At 38.4% G+C, this 26,364-nt stretch overlaps 1 protein-coding gene across 6 annotated transcripts in view; it reads right to left on the bottom strand.

The window, feature by feature from the left end:
* Positions 1 to 698: 698 nt before the first annotated feature.
* DCTD (dCMP deaminase) overlaps positions 699 to 26,364 on the bottom strand; it is a 53,395-nt gene continuing 27,729 nt past the window's right edge. For 2 of the 6 annotated variants that reach the window (XM_042871660.1, XM_042871661.1), the window contains 6 exons: positions 23,348 to 23,495; positions 16,359 to 16,470; positions 14,872 to 15,007; positions 5,444 to 5,560; positions 3,799 to 3,895; positions 699 to 1,808 (listed from right to left, as the gene is read on the bottom strand). In XM_042871660.1, coding sequence (XP_042727594.1) covers positions 1,730 to 1,808; positions 3,799 to 3,895; positions 5,444 to 5,560; positions 14,872 to 15,007; positions 16,359 to 16,409 — 480 coding nt within the window. In that variant the 5' untranslated portion in view covers positions 16,410 to 16,470; positions 23,348 to 23,495 and the 3' untranslated portion in view covers positions 699 to 1,729. Of the gene's footprint in view, positions 1,809 to 3,798; positions 3,896 to 5,443; positions 5,561 to 14,871; positions 15,008 to 16,358; positions 16,471 to 17,519; positions 17,582 to 20,297; positions 20,392 to 20,538; positions 20,592 to 23,347; positions 23,496 to 26,364 lie in introns of those variants that run through there. The other 4 variants (XM_042871664.1, XM_042871659.1, XM_042871663.1 and 1 more) reach the window with 4 other exon arrangements.

The following is a 26,364-nucleotide window of genomic DNA, read 5'->3' as shown; positions in this document are numbered from 1 at the left end:
CAATACGTACATATTCTAAGCCTGAACCTAAATCTATGAAGAAAACAGTGATTTTACTGCCAAAACCAAAATTTTGCAGCTTCTCTCCCCTGTCTTATTGTTAGAACAGTATAAGTAAAAATGCTTCTAGTTCCAATTCAGACTAAAGACAAAGATGTACACGAGCTGTTTTAGTGATATTTTATTAATGTAATGCTTCATTTTTCACCCTCACCCTCCACATATGTGCAAATTTCTTCTTCTGGCAGTGAGCCACAGAACAATTCTGAGGTGGAAAGCAGTTGTATAGTAAAAAAAGAGAATACCAGAAATTACTTTATAAATGGGCAAATCTTATAATATATTACAGTGCTCCCTTTAGTAGCCAAATGTTTCACGAACATTACACTTTATGTAATATCACAAACACACAAAATATGCTTTGCATATGATTGCAAAAGCAGAAGCACTCTGGAACCAAGTACATGGCTTAAAATTATAATAATGAGTCTACTTCAATGTAGTAGATTTTAATAAGACTTTAATAATACTGGTATGAAGCCAAATTACATAACGTCCCAAAATATGAAACAAAGCTTTTTCAGAGAAAATAGAAGCTCACTGAAGTATAACCACATTTTAGAAGAAAAAAAAAAATCTAAAACAAAGCCATTAGGCATATTTAATTTGAAAAAAATCAAATTAGAGAAAATGAACACAAAATATATTCCCAGATCTCAAAATAAAATTAAAAAGGATATTATTTTAGGCAACATTTAAGAAATGAAAGTACTACGCCAGCACTGAGAAACAAGCTAACACCATAATAATTACCTCTTTTGGCTCAGATGTGGATATGGGTTGAGTATCTCCAATTTCTCTCAAAGGGCAAAAAAATGATTGAGTTATCTTACAGGTTAATTTTAAGACTGAACTGTATTGGATCGTCTAGAATGAACTTAGACCAATAAACTAATTTCCTTCTATACCTGAAAACCAACTCCAAATAGGTGTCCCAAAGGTAAGAGAGAAATGATATACTCCTTCTAACTCCTTCAATTCTGGAGTCCTGGTGAAAAAAAAAAGAATTGAAAGGTCTCTAAAGCATGCTCCAGCATCGACCACTCTCAGAACAACTTCCTGTCTCACCACTGCACAAGTATAACAGTATTAGATAGCAGTTAATGGAAAAATCAACTTCCTTTTGTTGGGTAACACATGTAAAATACAATATATACTTTAATCTGTATAACCTTTTAAAACACTAGTGTTATGCGAGTTAGAAGATTGGTATTTGTATGGATAACACATTTTGTCATTTATTAGGATCAGCTATTTAGATCCACACATCCAATAGAGAGATCAACATATATTAGCATATTTGAATGTACCACTGGTTACTATAAGAACTGCTGTTTAACTGACTCTAAATCAGTGCTGACAGCCAATCAGAGCATGTGGTGATGAATGCATCGAGAACCAGAACAGTTTTCTGTACATGGATTATATTGTCTCATCTACATTCCTAGACTTTTAAAGCAGATTTGATAAAGGCATTAAAAATTTTAAGTTGATTTAGATTCCACGTGACAAGATGGAGTGAGAGGAACATTTTATGCCTTACATTTCTTAGAAGTCTACTTTACTGTAGAAGCCATTAAAAAGTTGCAAGTAACTTCAAGATGAAAGGCATTAGCAGCTTTTTAGAGAAGGATAATCACAGTCTTCTAGAGATATAATGGGACTTAATTCACAGAAGTTTTTGACTTGGTCTGCTGTTAATTGAATCAAAGTCGATGATGATCTTGTTACATTTTGGCTTGAATTCCCTAAAATAAAGAAAAATACAGATATTAGTTAGTGAGTAGTTAAAACATTTTGCTTGCTTTAGCTCCAGCCGCATTTCTGACGGAAAAAACCCTCCTTGGGTTCACATAGTTTTCATCTCTGTGGGAGCCAATTATAGTGCACCACACTGCGAGAAACCTGGACAAGAAAGACTAAGACAAAAAAAGACACATGGGGAGGGTCAGCCTGTACATTCTTCGGCTATTGGAGTTCATAAATTACCCAGGAGTCAAAGAAGTTTTAACAACTTAGCTGCAGGCGGTAGCATCATGTTACCAAAGCTGGGATTTTTTTTCCAAATATTTCATACATACATGTATGTATACACACACACACACACACACGTATTTTCATATACTATATATATTTATACATGCATAGGTATATCTGTATGTGTATATACAAAATATCTGAAATGTATTTTGACAAATATTTTGATGGCATTTTTTCCCTACCACGTCTTCAAAGAACATTTTCAAGCTTTGCCTCTGTGTATTATTATTATTATTTTTTTTTTTTTTTGCTAGGGGAATAGATCACATTATGTACTGTACTGGGGAAAAAACCAAACTAGTTAAGAGGGAATGATTTAAAAATTGTAACTTTAAAACTATAAAATTAATACAGCCACAAATTGTTTCCTTTTATTATCATTAGAGCATCTGCTACAGCAATTAGCAAGGAAGGTATTTGGGGACTGAGCATATATTTTCCAGTCTACCAGTAAACAAAGGATTATGCAAATAGTGTGGATTTAGTGCCTAATTAAGCTCTGCAATTCAGTTCAAGAGATTCATTAAATACCACCTACATCTTTAATAATCAATACAAGAATAAAGAACAGTCAACACAGGAAAGCTCATGCTGCTGGGCACAGAAACTGACAGTCTATAATGTACTTTGTCCAGAACAGCAGTCTGAAATACAAGAAACACTTCTCACCCTGGAGAAGTTATAAGATTTGACTTGCAAGGGAATGATTTATGCTTCTTAGTCAAACAGTCTTAGTAGGCACAAAATACACTGAAGAACTAAAACTGAATTTCAAGTACGGCTATATTTTTTCATGGATGTTTCTCAACCCAGTAGGTACCTTTCATCATAAGATTTTATCTGTCAGAATTGTTATGTTTGCAAATTTTTCGAAGTCTTTATATTAATACTGTAAAACTTTTCAGAGTTGCAATGCCTTCCTGACCAGATAATTAGCTTCACCCACAGCATGTTATTGCTATCAAACTAGCTGTTGAACAGATTGTCTTTAGGTATCTCTGCCAGTGTCTTCAAAAACTATTCTTCAAACATTTTTCAGTTTCTCATTACTTTAAGGCAAATATTCCAGACTTTATACTTTTCTCACAAGAAATGCTGACCAAAGAAGATTGGACAGCTATAGGCACCAAGAATTAATTGCAGGTGGCTGATCTGATACCTGCCCAAATTGACTGCAACAAGAAGATACTGAACTTTCAATAGGTATCGTCAGGTCATCCTTGTAAAGTAAGTTAGTCATTTCAGTTACACACATAGGATAATTCTTGTGGTAAGGGACTCTAAGAACTCACTGGGAAGTCTAAACTACTCAAACCAAGGTCAGCAATGATTCTCCAAGTAAAACATAACAAACAAACTATCATATTCACAATTTCGCTGGCAAATGAAATTTTCTTCTAAAAAAAAAAAAAAAAAAAAAAAAAAAAAAGGCCAGGAATGAAAAGGAATACTCCAATTGTGTGGGTTTTTTTTTCATACAAACATTATGAAATTGAACTTCAGCAACACATATGGGAAAGACAATGTTGCAACTGTCTGTCAACCCAGTATCTTTCACAGGTATACAGAGCAAGCCTGCTATCAGCGAATAAAAAGTTGTACAATGCAAAAGACAACACTTTTGCTCAAAAAGTTGGCCTTTTCCACAATTGTCTTCCTTTCTGAAATAAAAACAAAGTTAATTGTAAGCTCTCTTACCTGTATACAATACCAGCTAAATCAAACATCCGCCGTGCCGCCGTCATTTCAATAGAGTCATGATACTTGTCAGACATATAAATCACTTCCTTTATGCCTAGAAAGGTCATTAAAAAAAAAAAAAAAAAAAATGGAATTCCATGGGAAAGTAAAAAGTAATGACATAAAAACTGGTACACAAAATCAGAAAAGACAGCACTCACCCACAAACTTTAGAACTCTAAGCAGAAGTAAACCATAGAGTTCGTACATGAAAATAAGTCTGTGTAAGGTAAAGCTGTTTGGGAAGGCATTTTTCTCAGACCATTAGAAAGTGTTTTCCCTGATTTCACCTAAGTTCACATCAGAAGACCAGATCCAAAAGCTTGCAGGGAAAACCTCAAGGCAGATGGAGTAGAAATAAAGCATTTTTGCAAAAAGCTGTTGAAAACTTGTCCCGTTACCTAATATAGATGAAATTCCTCCCAAAGAACCCCAAATCTCAATCCCCTTCCAAACTCATAGCTATAAAAGGATGCTTTTTTCTTCTCCATTCAATAAGTAACTTTCAGTTCCAAGTTTCATAAGCACATATTGCCTCAAACTGTGGAATGATGACACACACAAATTAACAATTTGCGCCCTACTTACAGTGGAAATATAAAGGCTGACCCAAGAGACATTTCAGACCTAACATCATCTTCCTGTATTTACCAGGTAACATAAATATCAATGCTATTTTCTGCTGACCTAAGTGCATAAGGAAAAGAATGAGTGACTACACCGAGAACAAGCAGCAAGTCTACCTTTGAAGACCACTTGATTTTTATTCTGTAAATAAGAGAAATGTAGCACAAATAAAAAATGTCACTTTCCACCTTCACCCCTCTTCACTTCAAGCCTTACAGACCAAAAAAAAGTACTCCCTTTAGCTACTTTTTTTCTTATTTTGTTCTTTCTGACGCCCATTATGGCAAGAGGAAGTCCTCAGAATAGCAATGCATGCTAAGACTGCAAGACTTTACTCAACGCACAAAACATACATAAGCTTTGCTTAAGCAGAGATGTTCATTGAAATGGCGGCCTATTGCAGGTGCCTGATCTGAAAAAAAGGCAACACATTTAGGCCAGCACATTTTCTGCAGTGGCACAGATTTATAACAATTGTAATAAAAGACATAATTAAAGTAGGATCATAGCAATCTTGTGACATTTATGAGCAAAGATATTTTAAAATCTTCAAATATCTACTATGCATCACGTTCAAATTAAAATTTCATGTATATACTCCCAACAGACCTTTTGTCATGGCAGAAGTTTATTTCTTTCTGCCCTACTCCATTCAGTGTCAGAGCACAGTAAAATTGACAGTAATTATATGCAAAGCCTGCGTTGTTCTTTGGCAGCTCCTGGTCTAAGAAGTTACAAACCTAAATTAGAAGCACGCTTAGAATCACAGAAGATGCAATTAGCACTGGAAAAATTTGGCACCATTCAGATGCAAAAAAAAAAAAAAAACAACCCCAACCCACAAGTAGCATCTTATGAAGTTGACAATGCAATTAATTTACATCTAACAGCAGCAATTTAACATCAGATACATCCATGATACTGATGAGAAAGCAGCACTGCAACACTGACAAATCAGGCTGGCAGTACTCCTTACCTGCCTGGATGATGAGCTTTGCACATTCATTACATGGAAATAAGGCAACATACATGCTGCACCCTTTCACATCGGCTGAGTTTTTGTTCATGATGGCATTCAGTTCAGCATGGCACACTGATAGGAAAAAAAAAAAAACAACAGAACGACAGTTCATAATATCATTCATTAAAATAAATCAGTCAAACTAAAATTAAAGTGTTACATCCTTTCAAAGGCAAATAGCTTGCACAGCTTGTCATAAAGGGTAGAGGAAGAAATAAAAGCAGAAATACCAAGATCAATGAAGGTCAATTGTTCTGACCAGGCTGCTGATTAGTAATGATATCATTAAGCACATTAGCATTGCCATTTGCTAACACCTATAGCAGGCAACAAAGCCGTAGGCTGTGGGCCAAGTAGTTGCAACCACCCTAAGTGAAGCAATATCTCACAGCTTCACAACTCTCTGGAGTATCTAATTGCCAGTATAAAACAGCTCATTTATGTGTTTACATGCACAGATAGGAACATTCTTATGGTTATTAAGAGCACACTATGCGCTCTTAAAGGCAGGAGAATCATGAAGTAAAACTGAGCAGCTCTGTCCTCTGGGTCCCAGAACTGCTCAGTACTGCTGCATGATTCTCTCACCCCAAGAATACACAAGACACACTCAACCATAAAAATGTCCCAGCTTTAATATTAAAGCAAGTTTACTGCTCATTAAAAGGTGCCAGACTTCCCAAGCAAGAAAGCAAAGTCCTCTATTTCTCCATGGATCTGAGATAGGCCAGGTAACAACAGACAACTCTGCCTTATTCCTCCATTACACAACAGCTCTTCTGGTCAGATGGCGACTGAGGGTTCAACTTGTTATGCTCTACACATCAGTACAGCATGGAACGTGTTTCAGACAAAGGAGAAGGGAGCTCAGTTTAGGTCATCCACCATGAACTTCTGAAGAAAACCATTAGGAAACAGGATCTGTGCTACAACTTTCTGTTTACACCTAGGAATGTCAGCAAGTTGCAGAATGTATTCATCTGTTTACTGAGAAACTGTCTGGTGCCATGATAGACGTTGTAAACAGGCACTCAAGTGTGGCTCTGAGCTCGGCCAGAGACCTGTGTGTACAAACAACACCAAGCACAGGTTTTGAAGAACAGCTTAAAAAGAAATAGAAGAAAAAAAAAGGAAAAAAAGTCTTCCTCTCATATATGGGAAAATTAAAACAGGGAAAGTTATGAGCACAAGTTCATAATATAGTTGCAACTATACACTGACCCCTGTGTGCATGATCTTGCCACACGAAGAATAACTGAGTGCTGCACTTTCAGCATGCAGGAATCCTTATTGAATGGAAATGTTTTCCGTATGTGCTAAAGGTCTACATGGAATGTCTATGTAACAGCTAACGTGCTATAAATTTACAGCCTAACGTACAGCACACAAACTTTCCCATGTAGGCAAGTCACTAAGGACCAAATACTTACTAAAGAAAGCTCAGTATCAACTTAGACAAGCTGCCCCCAGAATCACTATAATTACACTGTTCACAAATCTTCTCATAGAAAGAAAAGCCAGAAACCAACGTAAAAATAGGAAAGTAATAACAGCAAAGGAAAAAATAAATGATTTGTTACTATTATTTCTACTACTATGATAACTGCGTCACACTGTATTTTAGACTTGTACCATCAATTATACAAGATATAAAAGTATAGGAACTTTTAAACTTTGAAAAAAACAGAAAACACTTTTGACTTCAAATATATTACTCAGTTACATAAATTTTATACAGCCTTCAAAGGAATAGCCACAGAATTATTCTTCTGGGGTTACAGAAGAGTAAGGGTAAAACAGCACCTGGAACTTGGGTTTGGTGACTAGACAGAGCCATCCCTTTCCAGTTTCTTTGAACAACGGGCTTATATTCCAGGCAGTTGTCTCAAAGGCCTCCACAAAAGAAAGAAGGATGACAGAATGTTTTCAAAGGCTCACACAAGTAAATAAATAAATAACCACCCTAATTCCTTCAGCAAATATTTCTACTTTACTAAAACTTAGAAGTCCTCAGCCACAAACACAGACACATTTCAGTGTTAGTACCACTATAACTTTCCTCCTGCGCTGATGAGAAATAGCCTTTTAGAAACTACAGACTTCCAGACTTTCAACAACAAACCTCTTCCAAGCAAAAACAATTTCAGGGCAAAAATAACTTATAAAAGATAATCAGCCGGAGTGAGGGAGGGAGATATTTTGCCTCCTGTCTATCTTAACACAATTTGAAGTTAAAAGCAACTACAACTCTCTAGAGTGAAAAGAGAGACAAAGACGACACAGAGATGATAATATGAAAGAAGCAATCATCTCAAGACAAAAAGCATTGGAATCTCCAGTAAAACCAACAGGATTTAGTTTTAAAAACCAGAAGAGGTGAACATGCACACTGTAGCTCAACCAAATATTCCTTTAAGCACAAAGTAGTAGGAGACTGAAGATTCACATTGATTAAAGGAGTCCTTCCTTCCAGTACTTTTTACACCCCTTGTTTACTGGGCTATTAATTACAAAACCATTCTGGCTCAGTAGTTTGAACTTGGAAAACTATTCTGGGGGATCTATTATTTTCTGTGTCTTTGTTTCATACATTTCCCTAGACACCTGCTACTGGCACCTGTAAGAGATAGTAGGTTAGATGGTCCATAATAAGGTACAGACATCAGACAGATATTTTCAGGTTTTGTCCCATAGGTCTTCACTCCCTCTTCCTCATTCTTCTTTTTCTAGCACATAGGCATTTACTGTTGATCCATTTATAAATAAAAAAATTGTATGGATAACAGATTACTTTACAGACCTGACCAACTTTGTAGAGAGTATTACTTAAAGAGACAAAAGTCAAATCCAGATTTCAAAATCCCTAACTGTAATGACAAGAGTAGTTCCCATTTAAGGTGACACAAAGTTTTCTAAACCATTAAGAGCTCCAGCTACTATTAGCAAAATATTGTTCCCTCTCAGACAGTAAGACACTAAAAGAAACCTTGCACAGGTTCATAGTGTTCAGAAATCTGAAAGCTGTTTATTTAAGCAGGCCATTAGAACTAAAATTTTTGCAATACCCCCTGGGGACCCCCAGTTGTTTAGTATTATTTTTTTAAATAATATTCACATATAGTTAACGTTACATTAGGTCTATTAGGTCTTGAAGATTGGTTTCTATGCTGGAAAAGTGGCTTGAAAAGTATTCTCTAAAGACTTCATTAGCTGAAGAAACAATCATGCAGTAACACAGTGTGTCCTGTGACATTTCCTTCACCTAATACAACGTGCATGAGAGGGGGGAAAAAATAGAGGACTGATTAATTTCTGGTAGTATTAATTCCTACTTGTGTTTCTATCTTTTCTTGCTGCATATCACTTTTATTGCATATTAGGTAATGCTCATCCTTAAACCTACCTGCAAATAAGAACCCCCCCCCTCACTTACCCTACTGACAGTCATTTTTCAGTATTAAACACTTACCATGAATATGTTCTTCCTGACTCGCAGTGTTCAGAACCACTCTTTCCACCTTCTAAGACTGTTCTGATCAGTGATTTCATAAGAACCACTAGAATTACCCAAAATGTTTATGAATACTGTGAAAAGGCTTACGAGGCTTGATGAAGAGCTTGGAGTATGGACCATTGTAACATGTTATATTTTAAACAGAAATCAAAGCAAAGGTTCCAGGAAGCGACCTTTCTATGTAGCTGATTACTCACAAAAACAGACCAAGAATTTGGAGAATTCACGCACTAAATATGGCGTCACATTTAAAGGAAATACACTTCAAGGCATACAGTGTCACGCAACATGTTCTGACTTATTTGTTAACGTAAGATTTCCTACTGCCACCCTAACCAACTTGACAAACCCAGAACAAATGTATGGTACTGGCAAGGTGTTCTGCAACATAAAGCTGGCACAAAAACGCATACTGGGAGTTATGTAATTTCACCCTCTTCTTTTCAGTCCTTTGGTAAAATCTTCACCTTGTTTTTGCCCCTTGTCCATCCCAACTTAGTCCAAGCTCTCCTTGCCTGCTACCCTCTACTCACTGCACCAATGCTGGACACAGCAAGCATGCAGAAGGCACTGAGGAATTACTGAAAAGCACCTGGAGTGACAGCGCCTGGAGACTGTGGTTCAAACTATAGAACAATGCCAATTTTATTTCAATCTTTGTGAAAGTGTGGGGGGTGGATGCTGCTCACTACACTAGTGGAAGATAGAACACTAATGTTGGGTTGATGCTGCTCACAGCTATTTCTGCTGACTCCTTCCTGCTTTTTTGCTCTAAGAGCAGTTGCTGTGGTTGGGGCAAGAAGGCAGGGTTAACATGAACCAGATTTCATCGGAGCCTTAGCCTTTTCAGACTGCAGTCAGGAAGAGGGAACAGCCCCACCTAACTAATTTGTTCTGTTAAAAGAGGAGAACTGGGAAGTGAATATGGGGACTACCCAGCCCATTTATGAGCAGCACATAAAATCTGCTGGGAGCAGGCAGGGAAGCCTTTTGCAGAACCTGAAAAGCAATAGCTAATCTAATCCATTCTTACCACAGTGCTCCAAGATTGCACTAATCTCAACAGAGCACAGGGCTGTTTCTTAAGTGGCAAGTAGAATAAGAGAAATTATTTCAAAGTTCCCAAATTTCTTAGACATTTTGGTGTATGACGATAGAATTAGAAAGAAATCCAGGCAGGACAAGAGAGTGAGAGGCTGTAGGTGGAGAGCATCTCCTAAAGATCCCATTCCAGTTGAAGCCTCGGCTTTGCACTGCCAGTTGGAGAGAGTGCATCACACTTCTTCATAGTGCCTTATCAAGTTTTATGCTGTCAAAATAACAGCTTCTACAGAAGTAACATTTGCCTGAATATCTTCAAGCGTTCATCTCTTTAAAAAAATCGACGAAAAGCTCATAATCCTAACACAACAAAATGTTGCTAACAGTTTGTTTCATTTTACACAGCAGGTACTGTTCAATTAGAGTATACTTTCTGCCACAGCACATATTTTATCGTATCTGAACCTGTATAAATATTTGTAAGCATATTTACTCAGTATTTTCTCTATTGCTTAGAGGTTTCTATATTTGCCAGTCATTTTAATTTAAAACCCTCTTAATTAGAGACTGGTTGTCAAATAGATGTTCTTAGATTACAGTGGAGACAGAGGGCGTAACAGGAGCATAGCAACTAGCATCAGTAATAAGACATTAATAGGAGAAAAATGTAGTATTTTAAATGATCAGTGAGAAGAAATAATGCATCATCAAAGCTTTGCATTCATCTAACAGCACAGGGGGCACTCACTTTTGACTCCAAGCACCAGAATTTTGCGTAATTATTCAGAAATTCCCGTACACTGTACTGAGCACAAAGCTTTAGGAAGAGCTTTTAATAACATCTCAGTGAAGTGGGTGTTCAAAACTAGCTTTCTATTTCTCTGAGGTGCACAGAAACATCCCCATTTCTGTCACTGACTGGCAGCCTGGAAAGAACCAGTTCCCACAAAGCAACAAAAAGCAGCTTGATTTTCTGCTAAGAAAAACAGCGTTCAGCAAAACATTACCTACTTTCTAAAGTAACAAAGCTACACTACTAACCTGTTCAAGTATATTGCACAGCTCAAAAGAAAAGGTTTAATTGGCTTCAAGATTCTCATAGGGAACGCAGAGTATCAATATGGGTGATTTACGTCATGATTCCTGTAGCATCCAAACAGCTTGCAAACATTTGCATCCTCTTAGGTAAAATGAGCACTACCTAGCATTTTCATGCCTTCTTTCAGCAGCAGCTCAGGTTACATTTAGATAAGGGTAAAAATAATTTTTAATCAAGCACAGCCCTTTCTTTAACATTGCACTGAGCAGAAGTCACACTTCACAGTGCAGGTGAGATATGTACAATGTATGCTATATTGTGGCAAACACAGATAACTGAGACAATTTCAAGCCAATAGGACTCAAGATGTAGTAAAACGTAAGACTGACAGGATTCGTTTAGCCTTAAAACAAAAGTTCAAAAGATCACTGTTATCAGTAAGTGCATGGGCGAAGAGGGGAAGGAGGAAGAAGGTTTGATGGCACTTAGTAAGAAAAGCTGAAAGAACAATGCTAGCATACTCAAGAATGTATAAAACCATTAACTTAGCATAGAAATAAGAAGTTTTCCAGCTATAAAGCAGTGAAACTGATCAGAGCTGTGGGGTCAGTGTATCCATCTGTTCTGCTGAAGCTCAATAAATTTATTACAGGATCACCTAACACAGCTCTGCAAGAGTAGCCTCTGGGTCCAATCCCCCGCTGTACCTGTAACACTAAACACAGACAGGGCCAGGGATGACCCTTGGCCCTAAGGCCAACTGGCACATGCTAGTTCATGTTCATTTGCTCGGGTGTCCATCAGCATTACATAGAACTTGGGCCACACAGCTCCACATCTCAAGGGCAGCACACATTTATTTTGTATGTTTCGGTTCAAACTGCATAAAGAAATAAGATGACTTTTTTGCAGCCCACCACAATGGTACTTTCACAGCATGAAACAGAGCATGCATTGCCTATCCCCCAGTATGGCCTGAGGGAGGGAGGAAGGTTAAGCATACTGTCTCAGCAGGCTTTGCACAATAGGACAAGAGTTTTCTTACAGTTCTTTTTCTACCCTGCACTCTGTAGCAGCCTTTGAGGGAGCCACTCAGAGCAACACCTAGGCTTTGCTCTGGAGACAGCCCTTCAGAGCGGTCCAAAAGACACAGAAAGCGAGCTGATGGCTATGCTAAACTAATGCAGCACTTAAAACAGCACTGAGATCCATCCTCAGCCCTTTTCTGTAGCAGTGCAGATGCATAAAAGAGCTCTAGAAGACATCCTCCAGGGTAGCATGGTGGTATATGCACAGTTACCATCTTGACATAATAAACACCACCCAGCTCTAGAGGAGTCAGCGCCAGCATTCCCATGATAAGCTCATGGAGCACATAGTAAGATTGTACTACCCTTTAACAAGATAGTCAACAAAAATCAAAGCTAAGAAGTTCAATTTACACAAATGCAGTGATAATCAGCAAAAGCAGTAAGGAAAACATGACAGCTTAATGAGATTTTAGCAGCAATTCTATGTGTCGCTTTGAATCTACCACAATTTCTTAAAGCAGATTTTATTTTTTTTATATGTACTTGCCTGGTTTGTCAACTGTGCTATCCAGATTAATAAGAAATTGCTAGATTTTAAATGATCTGTGAATTACAAAATAGGTTGTTAATTCGTCACAGTAGACACTTTGTTACAAAGTGGTGATGTTTCCTAACGAGGTGAAGACTGAGATTCTTTAGGGGAAAGGCACAAGTTGGAGCAGCTCCTAGCAATGAACTCGTCTCTCCAAGCTTTCAAAATTGATAAGTGCATTTTTTAAACCATTGTGTATTAACTTTTTACTTGTTAAAAAAGAAATATTCCACAGCTTTTGGAGCCAGTATTAACTAGAAATAAAATTTTAAAAACCCTCATATTTTATTGTATAAAATATTCCCACAAATCCCAGATATATATATTTTTTTAGTTTAAATCAATGAGCTTTATATTTGAAAGCCCTATTTCTGCATCTCTCCTGGAACGTGCTTAAGACCCAAAGACCACACACACTGATCTTAGTTCAGAACTGAGAACTTGCAGCAAGCATAACGACCCAACCAAAATCAATATTCTCTTTTCAGCTTTATCTTTAATCAATGGGGCAATGTTTGTTTCCACACCCTATAAATAAAAAGCAGTCGTACCATGGTGAACCATTATAGTATCTTCATTATATGTAAAACCAGAGCTTCTGTGCTTTAGAACAGACGTTAAAATTTGGCAGGAGCTGGTGCTACTGTAAGCAGTGCATCTCTTATGAAAAATAACAAGAAATCTTACCATGTTTAAGAGTTAGTTTTAGAGGTCTGATGATGAATTGGTGAACTGAACAAGGACAAGAACTCAAAAACAAAGCTGATTAATTGAGCTGAGCCACAGCATATAATCGTACATTTCAAAGCTATAGGAAAATGTAATATCACTGTTTAGAAAGAGCTTTGGATGAACACAAGAAATTTCCAAGCTAATGCAAGTCCCATTCCTGTATCAGATCAATTTTTAGAAGTTACAAACAAAAACATGGATTTATTGGACAGAAATAAATACTTCATATTGGAGGAGTCAGAATCCTTATAAAATCCAAACTCTGGTGCTCACTGCCCCTCATTCACGCACAGGAGAAATTCTCAAGGGTTCTCATTTGGCTTTGTGGTTCTTGCCCCTTCTACTCCTGAACCCAGGAGGGACTAAGATGAAGCACAAAATGAAGGAACTACCCGCTTTTCCTGCTCCCACAGCTCCTGCTGCACTAGTCTCACCCCACAGAGGTTCAGCAGGAGCTGGCATGGAAGTAAAAACATGAAGAGGGATTGAAGACAGCATGCACTCCCCCCTTCTTTATTAGTCCTAACCACAGTTCATCCGCAACAGCACCTGCTGAAATCTGCAAGACAACTCTCAATACTATTTCCATGCCCAACAACAGCCAGTCCTCATGGACTGAAGCCTCAGTCAGCTCAGAGAACCATCCTCTTTGGTTCCTGCAAATCACACATGGCGCAGAGGTCTAACCATGTGGCCTTGTTTGATAGATGTGCCAATAATCACAGAGGACCCTTCAAAGCAAGCCTGCAGAAAGCCAGACTAAGCCTGCTGTGAAGACACAATCCAAAGTAGCACTCAGCTTTATTTTACCATGAAACTGTCCTTGCGCCTCATTCATTCTCTCCATTTAGTAGAGGTGAATCAAATCACAGGTTGAAATAAACAGTGAAAGTCACTTCACTTGTAGCAGTGAGGATCTACTGTGACATGAAATGAAAAGAGGCATGGAATGACAGTGTGTCATACACTTAAGACAAAATTCAAATCTACAAGTCATAACACGTATTATCTATGCCACAAACACCTTAATACTGGGATTTCCCACAACCACTGCAGTTTACAATTTTAATACTAGTACTTTAGACTAATTATTTGTTTTGCATATACGTGCTTTCAGTAATTCCCGTGGAGACAAACACACCAAAACAGCAATCATTTGCATGCACTGTGTGCTGATAAGCTGCATTACATTTACCAGACTTCATTTCAAAGTCTAAAATGGCTAACCATGTATAAACATACTTCACACAGAAGCCGGCCCTCCATGCAGACTTTTAATTTACTTTCAGAGTGTGATTATTATTCTGATGTATCATGTATGAGCACATTAACAAAGATGGATAAGTGGAAGAAAAACAGAATGAAATTCTACCAGATGGTCTTTCATATGCAGAAACATCAGAAGTCTGACTTGTCAGCTACAAGTAGCCTTACCGTAAGGATACTTTGTGTCTAATCTATGTGCTGCTGTTCTTGTCCAAGGTAGTGCATCATCACTGCAGCCATTAGGCATCCCATTGTACCCAATTCCAACAATCTTGTTTTCTGAATTTACAATACAGGCACCAACCTGAAACAAAACAAAACAAAACAAAACAAAACAAAAAAGACTTGTGTAGTACCAACAGCATGCAAAAATCATATATCAAAAAAGATGATAAGAGCTGAAAAGTCAATGCTACAAATTTTAGAGATACGAGCTTTACCTGACAAGGCTACAATAAACAAGGTCACAACGGAACCCAACAGGCAGACCAGGGCAGATGCAAGCCTGCTACCTTCTAGCCACCCAGTCCCCAGCTCAGTCTGCCAGCGCTGTTCCTTGTCTGACTACAAAGTGAACCAAGTTCAGGAAGCAGAACCAGCACGCAACTAACAGTGCTACACACAAGTTTTCTGTCAGTTCAGCTCCCCAGACCAGTTTTTCCAGTGCAATATAAGCAGCAACAGGAGCTAAAGAAAATGGATGGATGACTGGACAAAAATGTGCTAGTTCTGACCTAGCTACAGATAAGCATTCACCCTGCATGGCTTGTTTATGCAAACACACACCAAACGATCAGACACTTTAACCCCCTCCTTCTAGTACTCTAATCCAAATCCGCACACAGCCCTTCTTTTAGACTGAGGAAGTGATGAAGAATTTTAAGTTTTGTGTCCATAATTTAGACATACTGAAACAACAATAGCATTGATTTTAATTTACACAACGTGTTTATTAACCAGCACTGGGTAAACAAGAATTTAGCCCTAAATAAACATGCTTCAGAGAACTGAGAGCCGTAACACACAGAAGCCAGCAAGTAACTGAGCAGGCTGTATACATGCATTTTAATCCATTGCTTTGTTGGGATCTTCTTCCTGAAATTTTTCAGGGAAAGGAAACCAACAACTTGATTGGGTGCTGCAGAACTGCATGTCTCATGAGAGGTTATCTATCACCTCCAACCAATGTTAAGTGCAAGAGAGGTACACGAGCAAAGTAAAGGATGGAGAGAGAGACAACTTGAGTGCAGTAACAAAAAAGAAGGAATTTTTATACTCTTGCAGGTGAGGCAAAGGAACTTCCGAGATGATAAATATATTTAAAAAAAAATTACTATCTACAACTTTCAGTAGTTATATTCTCCTCTAACTGTAACTCTATTTTCAAGAAAAAGGAAAAAACGTGTGTGTCATTTTAACCTTCAGATGAAGGGAATATTTACAAAACTCCAACCTACAAATGTACACCAAGAATTATACACGAGGTCAGAGCCAATAAAAGAATTTCTGTAACAAAAATGCTGATCGTGTTGAAAATTCAAAAGCTATATACTAAAATGACTTTTAATAAGAAAACCCTGAAAATGCTACATGTGCACTTGATGTGATGTGTAAGGCAGATTAGGTTATGTTACTCTTATACATTGACTTCTTACCTGAGAACTTGGATCCTTGCTTCTCTGCGCTGACAAAAATGCGACTGCCATAAAATATTCAGGCCATTCCAGATAATCCTCTCGTTTTTTACAGGATGCTTCATCACCAAAACTATAGTTTCCAAAAAAAAAAAAAAAAAAAAAAGCAGTCATCAGTAAATAACACTTAGGTGAAGTTACTGCTGACTGCATTCTTCCAATGAGAGCAAGTTTAAAGTAATCTAAAGGACTAGAATCTCACAAAGACCACCTTTTATTCACCAGTAAATCATCAGTGTTACATGCTTTCCAAGAACTTATATATGCAACATTTCCTTTCAGAGGAAAGGAAACCCAGCAAGGTTGCAAATTTCTGTTTTAGATAAGAAGGCTGAGCTATTCAGAGCATTGAGCTATAAAGACAGAGCAATTTATCCTCGATAGATAACACCTTGTGTATTTCTAAGATTCAGGTATATCTTGTACTGGCGTTCTTTTCACTCAAACAACATAATCATTTTTGTGATGACTGTGCTAACTGCAAGCCTCTAATCTAAGCTATTTTGTACTTCTGCCTATGACAAGTATTCTCTAGATTTCTATTCGGAGGCTTCCAGCTCTGTCATTCGTTTCTGCCTGTACAATTATTGCTTGAGTCTGCTTCTTTTGACAATGCTTACAGGCAACAGTCTGAGGCTGTAAACCATTCTGATAGTCCAATGCTAAATTTCTCTTGAGGTTATGGGCTTTATGAACGCCCCCTGTAAGCTGATGAGTTCAACAACTTTTCCCCTCAGACAGAATGTATAAGTGTGGCATGAAAAGCTGCCTCTTCCCCTACACTGAGCAGTTTATTTGAGAGAAGGGGCACAGGAGAAGTGATGCGTCACTTTCTCTTGCCTCCTTTCGGTTGAAAGACTTCCTGGGCAGCACAAAACACAACAGAAGGTATCTGTGCTTTTCAGAAAAAGAAGGCAAAGACAGACTTCTTTTTTTTTCCCCCAACCTTCTCTCCAGTACCTGAAAGATTTGCAAATTTCCAGAAAAACATCAAGCCCAAAAGAAAAGTCCCCCAAATCCCACCTAACACTGCTACACTTGAAAACCAAAATGATGTAGTGATTTTAACAGCCCCTCAGCAATCCTCAGAACAGCTCAAATACAAGACAGTAAATAGCTTACCAAAATACAGAAGTGCAGTACTTTTCCTCCTGGATTCCACTTACCAGGAAGACAGCTTAAGACTTTTTAGGAAAAAAAAAAAAAAAAAAAAAAAAAAAGAGGAAAGAGACTGAGATACCCTTCCAGCAGTGTAGAGCCATGCAGAATAGTGCATCAGAGGTAACCGCAAACTGCAAGACATCTCACAGCCACTCTAGTGCCAGTGCCTTCCAAGCAGAAACATTAGAAGACAAGCATTTTGTTAATGATTGTTTTTATAACTAAAAACATAAAATAGCACGTGTTAGAGGCTTGCAGTTAGCTTGTCACACCGAGGTTACACTATTTAAGTGAAGAGAATGCCAGTACATACTAAAACTGTACTTTAGAAACCCACAAGGCTCTATTTACCAAAGACAAATTACTGCTTTTGAGTGGCTTATATGTGGCATCTTAGAAGTAAGCAATTTTGGCTTCTTCTTGGAATGAATGAGGATTATCATTAAGGCCATCATCTCAGAGTAAGATGGGAGAAAGATACATTCTCCCTGCAACCAGCAGACCTCTCCCACACTTTGACAACATTGTAAACAGTATCAAAAATTGTCTGTTATAAAAGCAAACATAAAAATGAGGGTGCTCAAACTGGCTTGAATTGTCTAAGAAATAGAAACTGTATCCTGCTACCAAAGAAGAGTGTTCAGAGCACAAGAGGTTCACAGCAGAAATTAAAGACTTCCCCTTACACACTTCTTGCCAAACTGAACATGGACCAGGTTTACTGAAATTAGAAGAAAATGTTTCAACTCATGAGTGATTATTTACAATGTATCACAAAAGTAGATTTACACACTTCAAAACCCCCACAGACTTCGAAGGAATACTCTACTACATTCCTAAGTGACATTCACAGTGACATCTTCTGTGAGCCCTCAACAAAGATACGTAACACCCAATGCAGAACTATACCATGTAACACATTCTGGGAAAAGCTCTCCAGAAAAATCATAGCACTGAGAACTGAGAGATTCCGACATCTCCTACATCTCCTTTTGTTAAATTATTTCCTAGTAAACCTTGCTATTTAAAAAAAAAAAAAAAAAAAAAAAAAAAAACCCACAGCAAAAGGCTACTATTTAGTTTTTCTTATAATACAAAACAGTAAGTAAGTGAAGCCCCTCAGAGTACCAGCTTCACAGCGAGAGGCGCATATCTGAGAAATGAGCAGAAGGCTGACATCAAAGAGAACATGAGGAAAAAAAAAAAAAAAAAACAAAAAACAAAAACCTCACTCAATTACTTCTACTTAACATCACAACGTTTGGCTAGATGATTCCTTCAGCTGATTGCACAGGAACACAAGAGTGTGAAATGGGTATAAGACACTTAATTCCTGATTAAGCAGAAGCCAAGGACTTGGCTAGTGGTAAAGCACAAACAGGAAAATTAAGCATAAAGATTTTAGGCAGCTGATAATTCTCCTCACACTCAATTGTAAGTTCTAGAATTGCATGAAGAATATCTACTCTAAAAAAAAATGCTTTAAAAAGCTAGCTACAAAAAGAGAAAATAGCATTTATCCTTGTGATAATTCAAACAAACCAATGAATAAAAGTAACGGGAAGTGAAAGCCATGCAGATAGCATTACTCAAAAAGGAAGGAAAAAAATCCCCAAATTCTACAACAATTTATAATCTGTAGAAAAGTCTATGTAAACAGTATTTCAAAGGCAAACAGAGAGTCTGCAATTAAAGGCCAAGTCTCTGTTTTCAGTTCTTTCCCATTCATCTTCAAGTAAATGATAACACTGTGTCAAAAAAAGGGAAGAAATTTCATCCAGCTACAGAAAAAAAAAAAAGTTTACCTAAACAACAACAACAAAAAAAAAAGGTAGAAAATCTTAAAACAGAACACAGACAATGAATTGTAGTGGTCAGTTACACAGCAGTGTAGTACAACTGGTGAATAGACAGGTATTGGACTTTCTTTTCCCTTCTCATTTTCCTGCTGCTTTCTATTTCTGATATCACATGCAGTATAGAATCACAGAACTGTCTGAGTTGGAAGGGACCCCTAAAGGCCACCTGGTCCCACTCCCTGCACTGAACAGGGACACCTACATCTCCATCAGGAGCTCAGAGCCCCTCCAGCCTGACCTTGACTGTCTCCAGGGATGGGGCATCCACTGCCTCTCTGGGCAACCTGTGACAGTGCTTCACCACCCTCAGTGTAAAATACTCCCTTACGTCATGTTTAGATCTGCTTTCTTTTAATGTGAAACCATTTCCCCTTGTCCTAGCACAACAGACCCTTCTAAAGTCTGACCCATTCTTTCTTACTCCAGATTTTTTAGAGTTTAGGTTTAGATTTCTTACTTTAGCCTTTAGATACTGAAAGGCCGCTCTCAGGTCTCCCCATAGCCTTTCCCTCACCATGCTGCACAGCCCCAGCTCTCTCAGCCTGTCCTTGTAGGGAGGTGTTCCACCCCTTGGGTCACTGTTGTGGCCCTCTGGACCACATCTCTCCTGCACTGAGGATTCCCCATCTGGACACAGTGCTCCAGGTGAGGCCTTCACCACGTTCCAACTACACCGTATTTTCTTTTTCTCCCAGGAGATTTCTACTGCAAATCAACTACCAGTATTTTGTCACTCAACTCACAGAAATTAAGGTAAAAGTCCAAGCGTGTATTTCTTTGCTTAAAAAAACCCCCCTTAGCACCTATGGCCTCGTTTCCCAAATGCCAAACGGGTCACACGCTCCTGCTGACTTTTTGCATTAGCTTCCTTATGCCTCACCGTTTAGCCTGTAATGCTGTGCCAGATGTGCATGCCGCTCCCTAAGGCACTTCACGCTTCCCCCCGCCGAGCTGCTGAGCCCCAGCTGAGCAGTACGCGCGCGAAGGGAACCGCAGAGGGAGCTTGGAAACGGCAGCACCCGTGGACCCCCTGAACCCTCGGCCTCTCCGCCCCGTCGTGCCCTCATTCGCTCAGCGCGGTCCCCGAGGGCCGGCGCAGGGCAGGAGGCGAAGGAGCGTACCCGTTAACGTGGCCGCGCTGATGGCCGCTCATCCCGCCGTTCTCCTTCGCCGTTTGGCGCCAAAGCGGGAAGGGGTGGAGAAAGGGGCGGGAGGGAGGCGGGGAGTCCCGGCGCCATGTCGCTCCGCACCCCGGGAGTGGGTGAGGGCGGGTGTCCGTGGCCCGGCTATGCAGGAAAAGGGCCTCAAACGTTGGCCCGGCTGCAGCCGAGGGTTGTTTTAATGGAGGGGTGCTGCAGGATCTCAGCACTGATCTCGCTGAGCCGACCCACTCCTGTGTTTCTATAGACCTTGAGGCAGTTCAGTCACGTTAGTGCTATGGTGGTCCTCGGTGTTGTGTTCCAGTTGATGTTGCTTCTAACGGTCTGCACAAGCACACATTTTTCTCCCAGCTCAAGCTCTTGAGGTAAATGCTATCTATTAAAGGTCAGTATTAACATAGCAGACTATCTGAAAGTTTGACTTCGTGGTAGTCTTTATGATCCCCCATACTGGCCATACATGTAGCAAACTGCAGAAGTGGCCATCTAAAGGACCCCAACCATGTTCATAGCTGTGGTTAAAGCCATCCCAAAAGAAACAGACAATGGTAATAAAAACAGAAGTACATATTGCTATTGCTTTCATATTTCATAGAGTCTCAGAATTATAGGGGTTAGAAGGGACATAGGGAAGTCACTGAGTGCAGCCCCCTGCTAAGGCAGGCTCCCTGCGATAGGTGTATTGCACAGGGAGGCATCGGATGGGTCTTGAATATCTCCAGAGAACGAGACTCCACAGCCCCTCTGGGCAGCCTGATCCAGTGCTCTCTCACCATCAATGTAAATAAGTTTTTCCTTATGTCCATGTGGAACTATTTGTGTTCCAGTTTGTGCCCACTGCCTCATGTTCTCTTGCTGGGCACTGCTGAAAAGTCTGCCCCATTGACTTGACTCCTGCACTTTATTTACTTGTAAACAGTGATAACAACATACATATGTTTATCAATATATTAAATGCACTGTTTATACCCCCCCCCCCCTCAGCCTTCTCTTCTCCAGGCTGAACACCCCAGGTCTCTCAGACTTTCCTCACACCTGAGATGCCCCAGGGCAGTTTCTCATCAGCTCTCTGGCCCTCTCCTGGGCTCTCTCCAGCAGTTCCCTGACTTTCTTGAACTGGGGAGCCCAGAACTGGACACAGTACTCCAGATGTGGACTCAGCAGGACAGAGCAGAATAAAGCTGCTGGCCATGCTCTTTTCAGTACACTCCAGGATACCATTAGCCTTGGCCTCAAGGGCATACTGTTGACTCACAGCCATCCTGTTGTCCACTAGGACACCCACATCCTTCTCTTTAGTTTGCTGCATTGTTTTGTTGTGTTTTGGTTTTTTTTTGTTTTTTTTTTTGTTTTTTTAAATAACTGATAAACCATGAAGTACGAAAATATTACCTCATTTCACAGAAACTCCTATTTAGTTGTCACAAGAAAAGTTGGCATAAGCGGCTAACATTTTCAGCCCTCAGAGTGAGCCCTAAGAGCCCTATGATCACAACTTCATATGGACAAATGTTCATGAAAAGGAACAATTTAAATGCAAGGAGAAGAAATGAAATTTAATGAAAGTACCATCAGTCAGGAAAACATGAGCCTGAAGGTGAAATGAAAGGCCTGATTATGGTTGATCACGAAGAGAGTTAAAGAGCACTCATTTAATTAATCTGGAGAAAAATTTAGCATAATGCAGTTCAAAAAGTTTGCTACTATCTGTATATGTTTCTGCACTCTTGAAATATGAATTAAAATTAATAGTGCTACAATTACTCATGCTAAATTTATTACTTTACATAATTAAGATTCTGAGGACAAACCGTGACAACTACTAACCTTTCAAAAACAGTGCTTATACGCTGATCATATACAGAGAATGAAGGATTTTCTACTCTGCGAAAACTGAGGAGGAGTTTATCACATTTTCCAGCTAATATTTATAAAACAGGCAGAACCAGACTGAAAGTAATAGAACCCCTATTTCACAAAAAGAAACCAAAGATTCTTGCTCTCTTCTATTCCTGTCAGAGAAGTAACAAATACAGGCTGCAGAATAACTGCTTTTACTATTAAGCAATGAGGTTTCATTTTGAAGTTTCAACTTCATATTAAAGTATATTACAATTGTATTAGTTTTAAAATGCAAAAGTTAAATATTTTTGTAATTTTAGCAAGTAAGTTTTCTTAATAATTTGAACCTACCCTTATCTCCATCTGTTAAGTCCACAAATGTACATTTTTCTCATTTTTCAGGGGTTATTGACTCTTGCTTTCATCTTGTTCTTCCTCAATAAAGCAACCAGATCAACAACATTCAGAATTTTTAATAATACAGCAGCGACTCATGTCCCGAGAAGGAAAATTTTTTGATTGAATTGAATTTTCAATCAATAGATTCCTGCAGTATTGCTAAATGACACATTTTCTGGAACGCTAACTACATGTTGTTTTTCTTCTGTTTGATTGTTTGTGTGTTTGTTTGGCTTTGTTCTGTATACTGAAAGCTGCTGTTATGCCCAGGTTGTCACTCCTGTTCTGACAATGTCTGTGGAGGTGCTACCTGACATGACAGCCTCTTTCTTCATGCACATATCAGAAGTAGGTTATATGACTACAGGTATCTAAGGAAAATATGCCTGAATTAGATGAAATCTAGAGCAGGACACTGTGTTATAAACATCGGCTTGCAGTGAGGGCAGTTAACTTGATTTCCTACAGGTATGGAGCAGAGTCCCACAGCCTGGTGTGTTCAGTAAGACTTGTCTTGCTGTCCACCTACCTTGCAGTCCTCTGGAGTCTGGAGCTGCTGTCTGAATTCTCATCTTCACTATCTTTGTCTTACGCTTTGGTCTAGAAGCTTATTTACATTCTTCATCTGTCTCAGGACCATTCATATCTTTGTGACAGAACTGGAACACTCAAAGTCCCTGTTAAGAAAGGCATGCACTCAAATAAGCTGAATTTCTTCTAACTTGTATCTGACAATTTAGCCTTGTCCTTAAGCATTTCTCCTCTATCCCCCAAAAGCAGTATGTAATAAGCATGGAGTAACTCAGGTGTTCTTTTTATAGGGTTTTCTTTGCTTTGTCTCTCCTTTCTTAGATGAAAGTCCCAAGCATGGAGGATCATGAACTTGTTGTGCAGGTATCAATAAATAATCTGAGCTGATTACAAATATTTTGGATGCTCTTTTTAATGAGAAGCAACACAAATTTGAAAAACATACTAAATATACAACCATCTGTCAGGATGTTAATATTTTTAGTTTACTGCTTATGAAATTATTATGTTCTACCTTTTGTCAATTTTGATAAAAGAAAACTAAGTTGAGTTTGAGAAAATCCAATGTTTTTGACCTTTTCCCCTATTTTTGCTGTTTTCAAACAGACTCTTAACTTTGTTGTCAATCAAGATCTCTCCCCAAATGTAGTACACACCTAAGTTTATTCAGAGAGTAACATCTGACATTGGCCAGGATATGCAGTATACAGTTGGCTGGACAAGCCTGAAATCACTCTCAAAACTTAAGGGAAAACTAAAAAGAAATTGCTAATGACTTGTTGTTGTTTTTGTCTAACAGAATGAATGTTTCAGGAACTAATTGCTAGATTTAGAGAGAAAGACAAATAAATAAATATGACAATATGTCTCGATATCCGCCTGTTTCTTAGCGTCTGTTTCTTATCTGTCTTTCAGAGAAGCTCTGCCAGATGACACGATAATCTTCACAGTTAGAGAAGAGGATTCACTTTTAGGCAAATATAATTGTCCAAATATTTTTCCATATAGGAATTTCTGCTTAAGTTAAACTTTTCCTTCTGTACTTGCTCAGACACTAAGAACCTATTCAATCCCAGTGCAACCACTCATATATGCTGAAATTCACAATTTCTATAGTTAATTTAATCAAGATTATGAATTTATGACTTGCTGATCAATTGATCAATTTTTTCAATATAAGACTTTGTTCTGTGAACAAACTCCTATCAGTGCAACCCCCTTGCTGGAAGACCTAAACTGGGTTAGCAGCAGCAGCCTGTTAGTAAACCAGACCATGAATAGACTACAAAAACCTGCTGTACAACATGTCATTTTGTATGGACTGCATAAGCATTTCAGAATTGCTACAGGAGTTCTAAATTCAGCATATAAAATTGCACTCTAAATAATGTTGGAATTACTTAAAAATAACAACTAATAGCAGCTTAATAGCAGCTATTGGTCAAAACCAAGTAGGATGAGGATGGTATCATGATAATTTTGGAGCAGGTGGAAGTCCATTGCAAATCCACTATTTGCAAACTTGGGTGCCAAAATTGGGAACATCAAAGTCTTGTGTTTAGCCTACATCTTTACAGATTTGTAAACATTGCCAAAAAAAACCTTTTATTGCAGTCAATAAGACTGTGCATGATGAGCATCTCTGACAGAATCCATCCAATACTGAAGTATTTTGATGATTCCTAAGGCCTAATGGAAATGTCAGACCTGCTGGCTTGTGTATTACCTTACCTAAGACAGAGTGCGAGATTCAAGTTTTTTTTCTTCCAGTCCAAGTCTTACACTATTTTGAATATCACATTCTACATCTTCTAGATTCAAATTTTCTGCAATTTACCAACTCCCTAAATCCAGCTTCTAACCCTGGTGATAACAGCTAAGAGTCTTCTCTGAGATCCTTTATTTGCATTTATTTGCACTAGAATCACAAATGAGCATATAATAAAAGTCTTCTTATAATACAACAGTCTTCAATTCTGTTTTTAACATTACAGCTATTTTTCATCTCACCTAAAATTTTTAAGAATGTGGCATTCTTCCTTATTATGTCTGTCTGCTTGTTTTATTCATGCTGACCTTTCTAATATAGGCAAATAGTATCTTTTTGTTGTCTTGATCCCCTCATCGTTACTTTGCTAGCAGTATATTCTCCAGCTAGATTTAGTCTTTCTGTATGTTATTTGATGATGTTTTCTCTTTTCTTTTTTTTCCTAAAATGTTTTTATCTGTATCTCTAACCAGACCTCTGCTTCTTTAAGTTCCTTGTTCTACTCATACCTGCCCTTGCAAGCCAAATTCTCTGTTTTATGCAATCCAGTACAATTGACAGAACAGAGACAAGTGCTAGAGAAACAGACAATACTGTATGTGATCCACTCTCATATCTCTTTCAAGAATAAATCCTCGATAATCTTGCTAAGTCATCCTTAAGAAAGTAAATTGAGACAAAGCCTAAGATGGCAAGACTTTTGGCAACCTTGTGTTTTCGTCCAAAAGATAAATGACTGTCTGTGCCCACCCACACAGGTCATAGTCACCATTATTCCCTAATTGGAAGTGAGAAATTCATGTTCTGCTTTTAATGTCACATTTCACTTTCTTGGCATTCTGCTTCTGTACTTAGCACCTGCCTACGTTCTTAACAACCTTCTATTTCTTCTGTTAGCTTCCTCTTACTCCTCAAGGCTATTTTTGATATCTAAGAAGGTTATTTTCAACTTCCATACTTATCACTTTACCATGATTTTCCTGTCACGCTCGCTGGCTTTTTATGTTAATTCCACAACATTTGCCTAAGTGCCAAAATCTCTTACAGTGCATCAGTTTGTAATAACACTAACTGGACAATAACATGAGCTGCACTCACTACAGCAGACATTCAGAAGAAAGAAGCCTTTACTCAGCTGTTACATACAGATAATCTTGAGCATGTGTATTCCTTCATATCTGGGAAATGGTTTGCTCTTTATAGTCTTTTTAATTTTTTTTCTCCTTGATACAAATTCTTTTTATGCT

The sequence above is a fragment of the Lagopus leucura genome, unplaced genomic scaffold (assembly GCF_019238085.1).
Source record: "Lagopus leucura isolate 7727_CA_CO unplaced genomic scaffold, USGS_WTPT01 Super-Scaffold_100004, whole genome shotgun sequence".
NCBI classification, from domain to species: domain Eukaryota; kingdom Metazoa; phylum Chordata; class Aves; order Galliformes; family Phasianidae; genus Lagopus; species Lagopus leucura.
The sequence above is the reverse complement of the archived record's forward strand: the minus strand, read 5'-3'. Positions and strand labels throughout refer to the sequence as shown.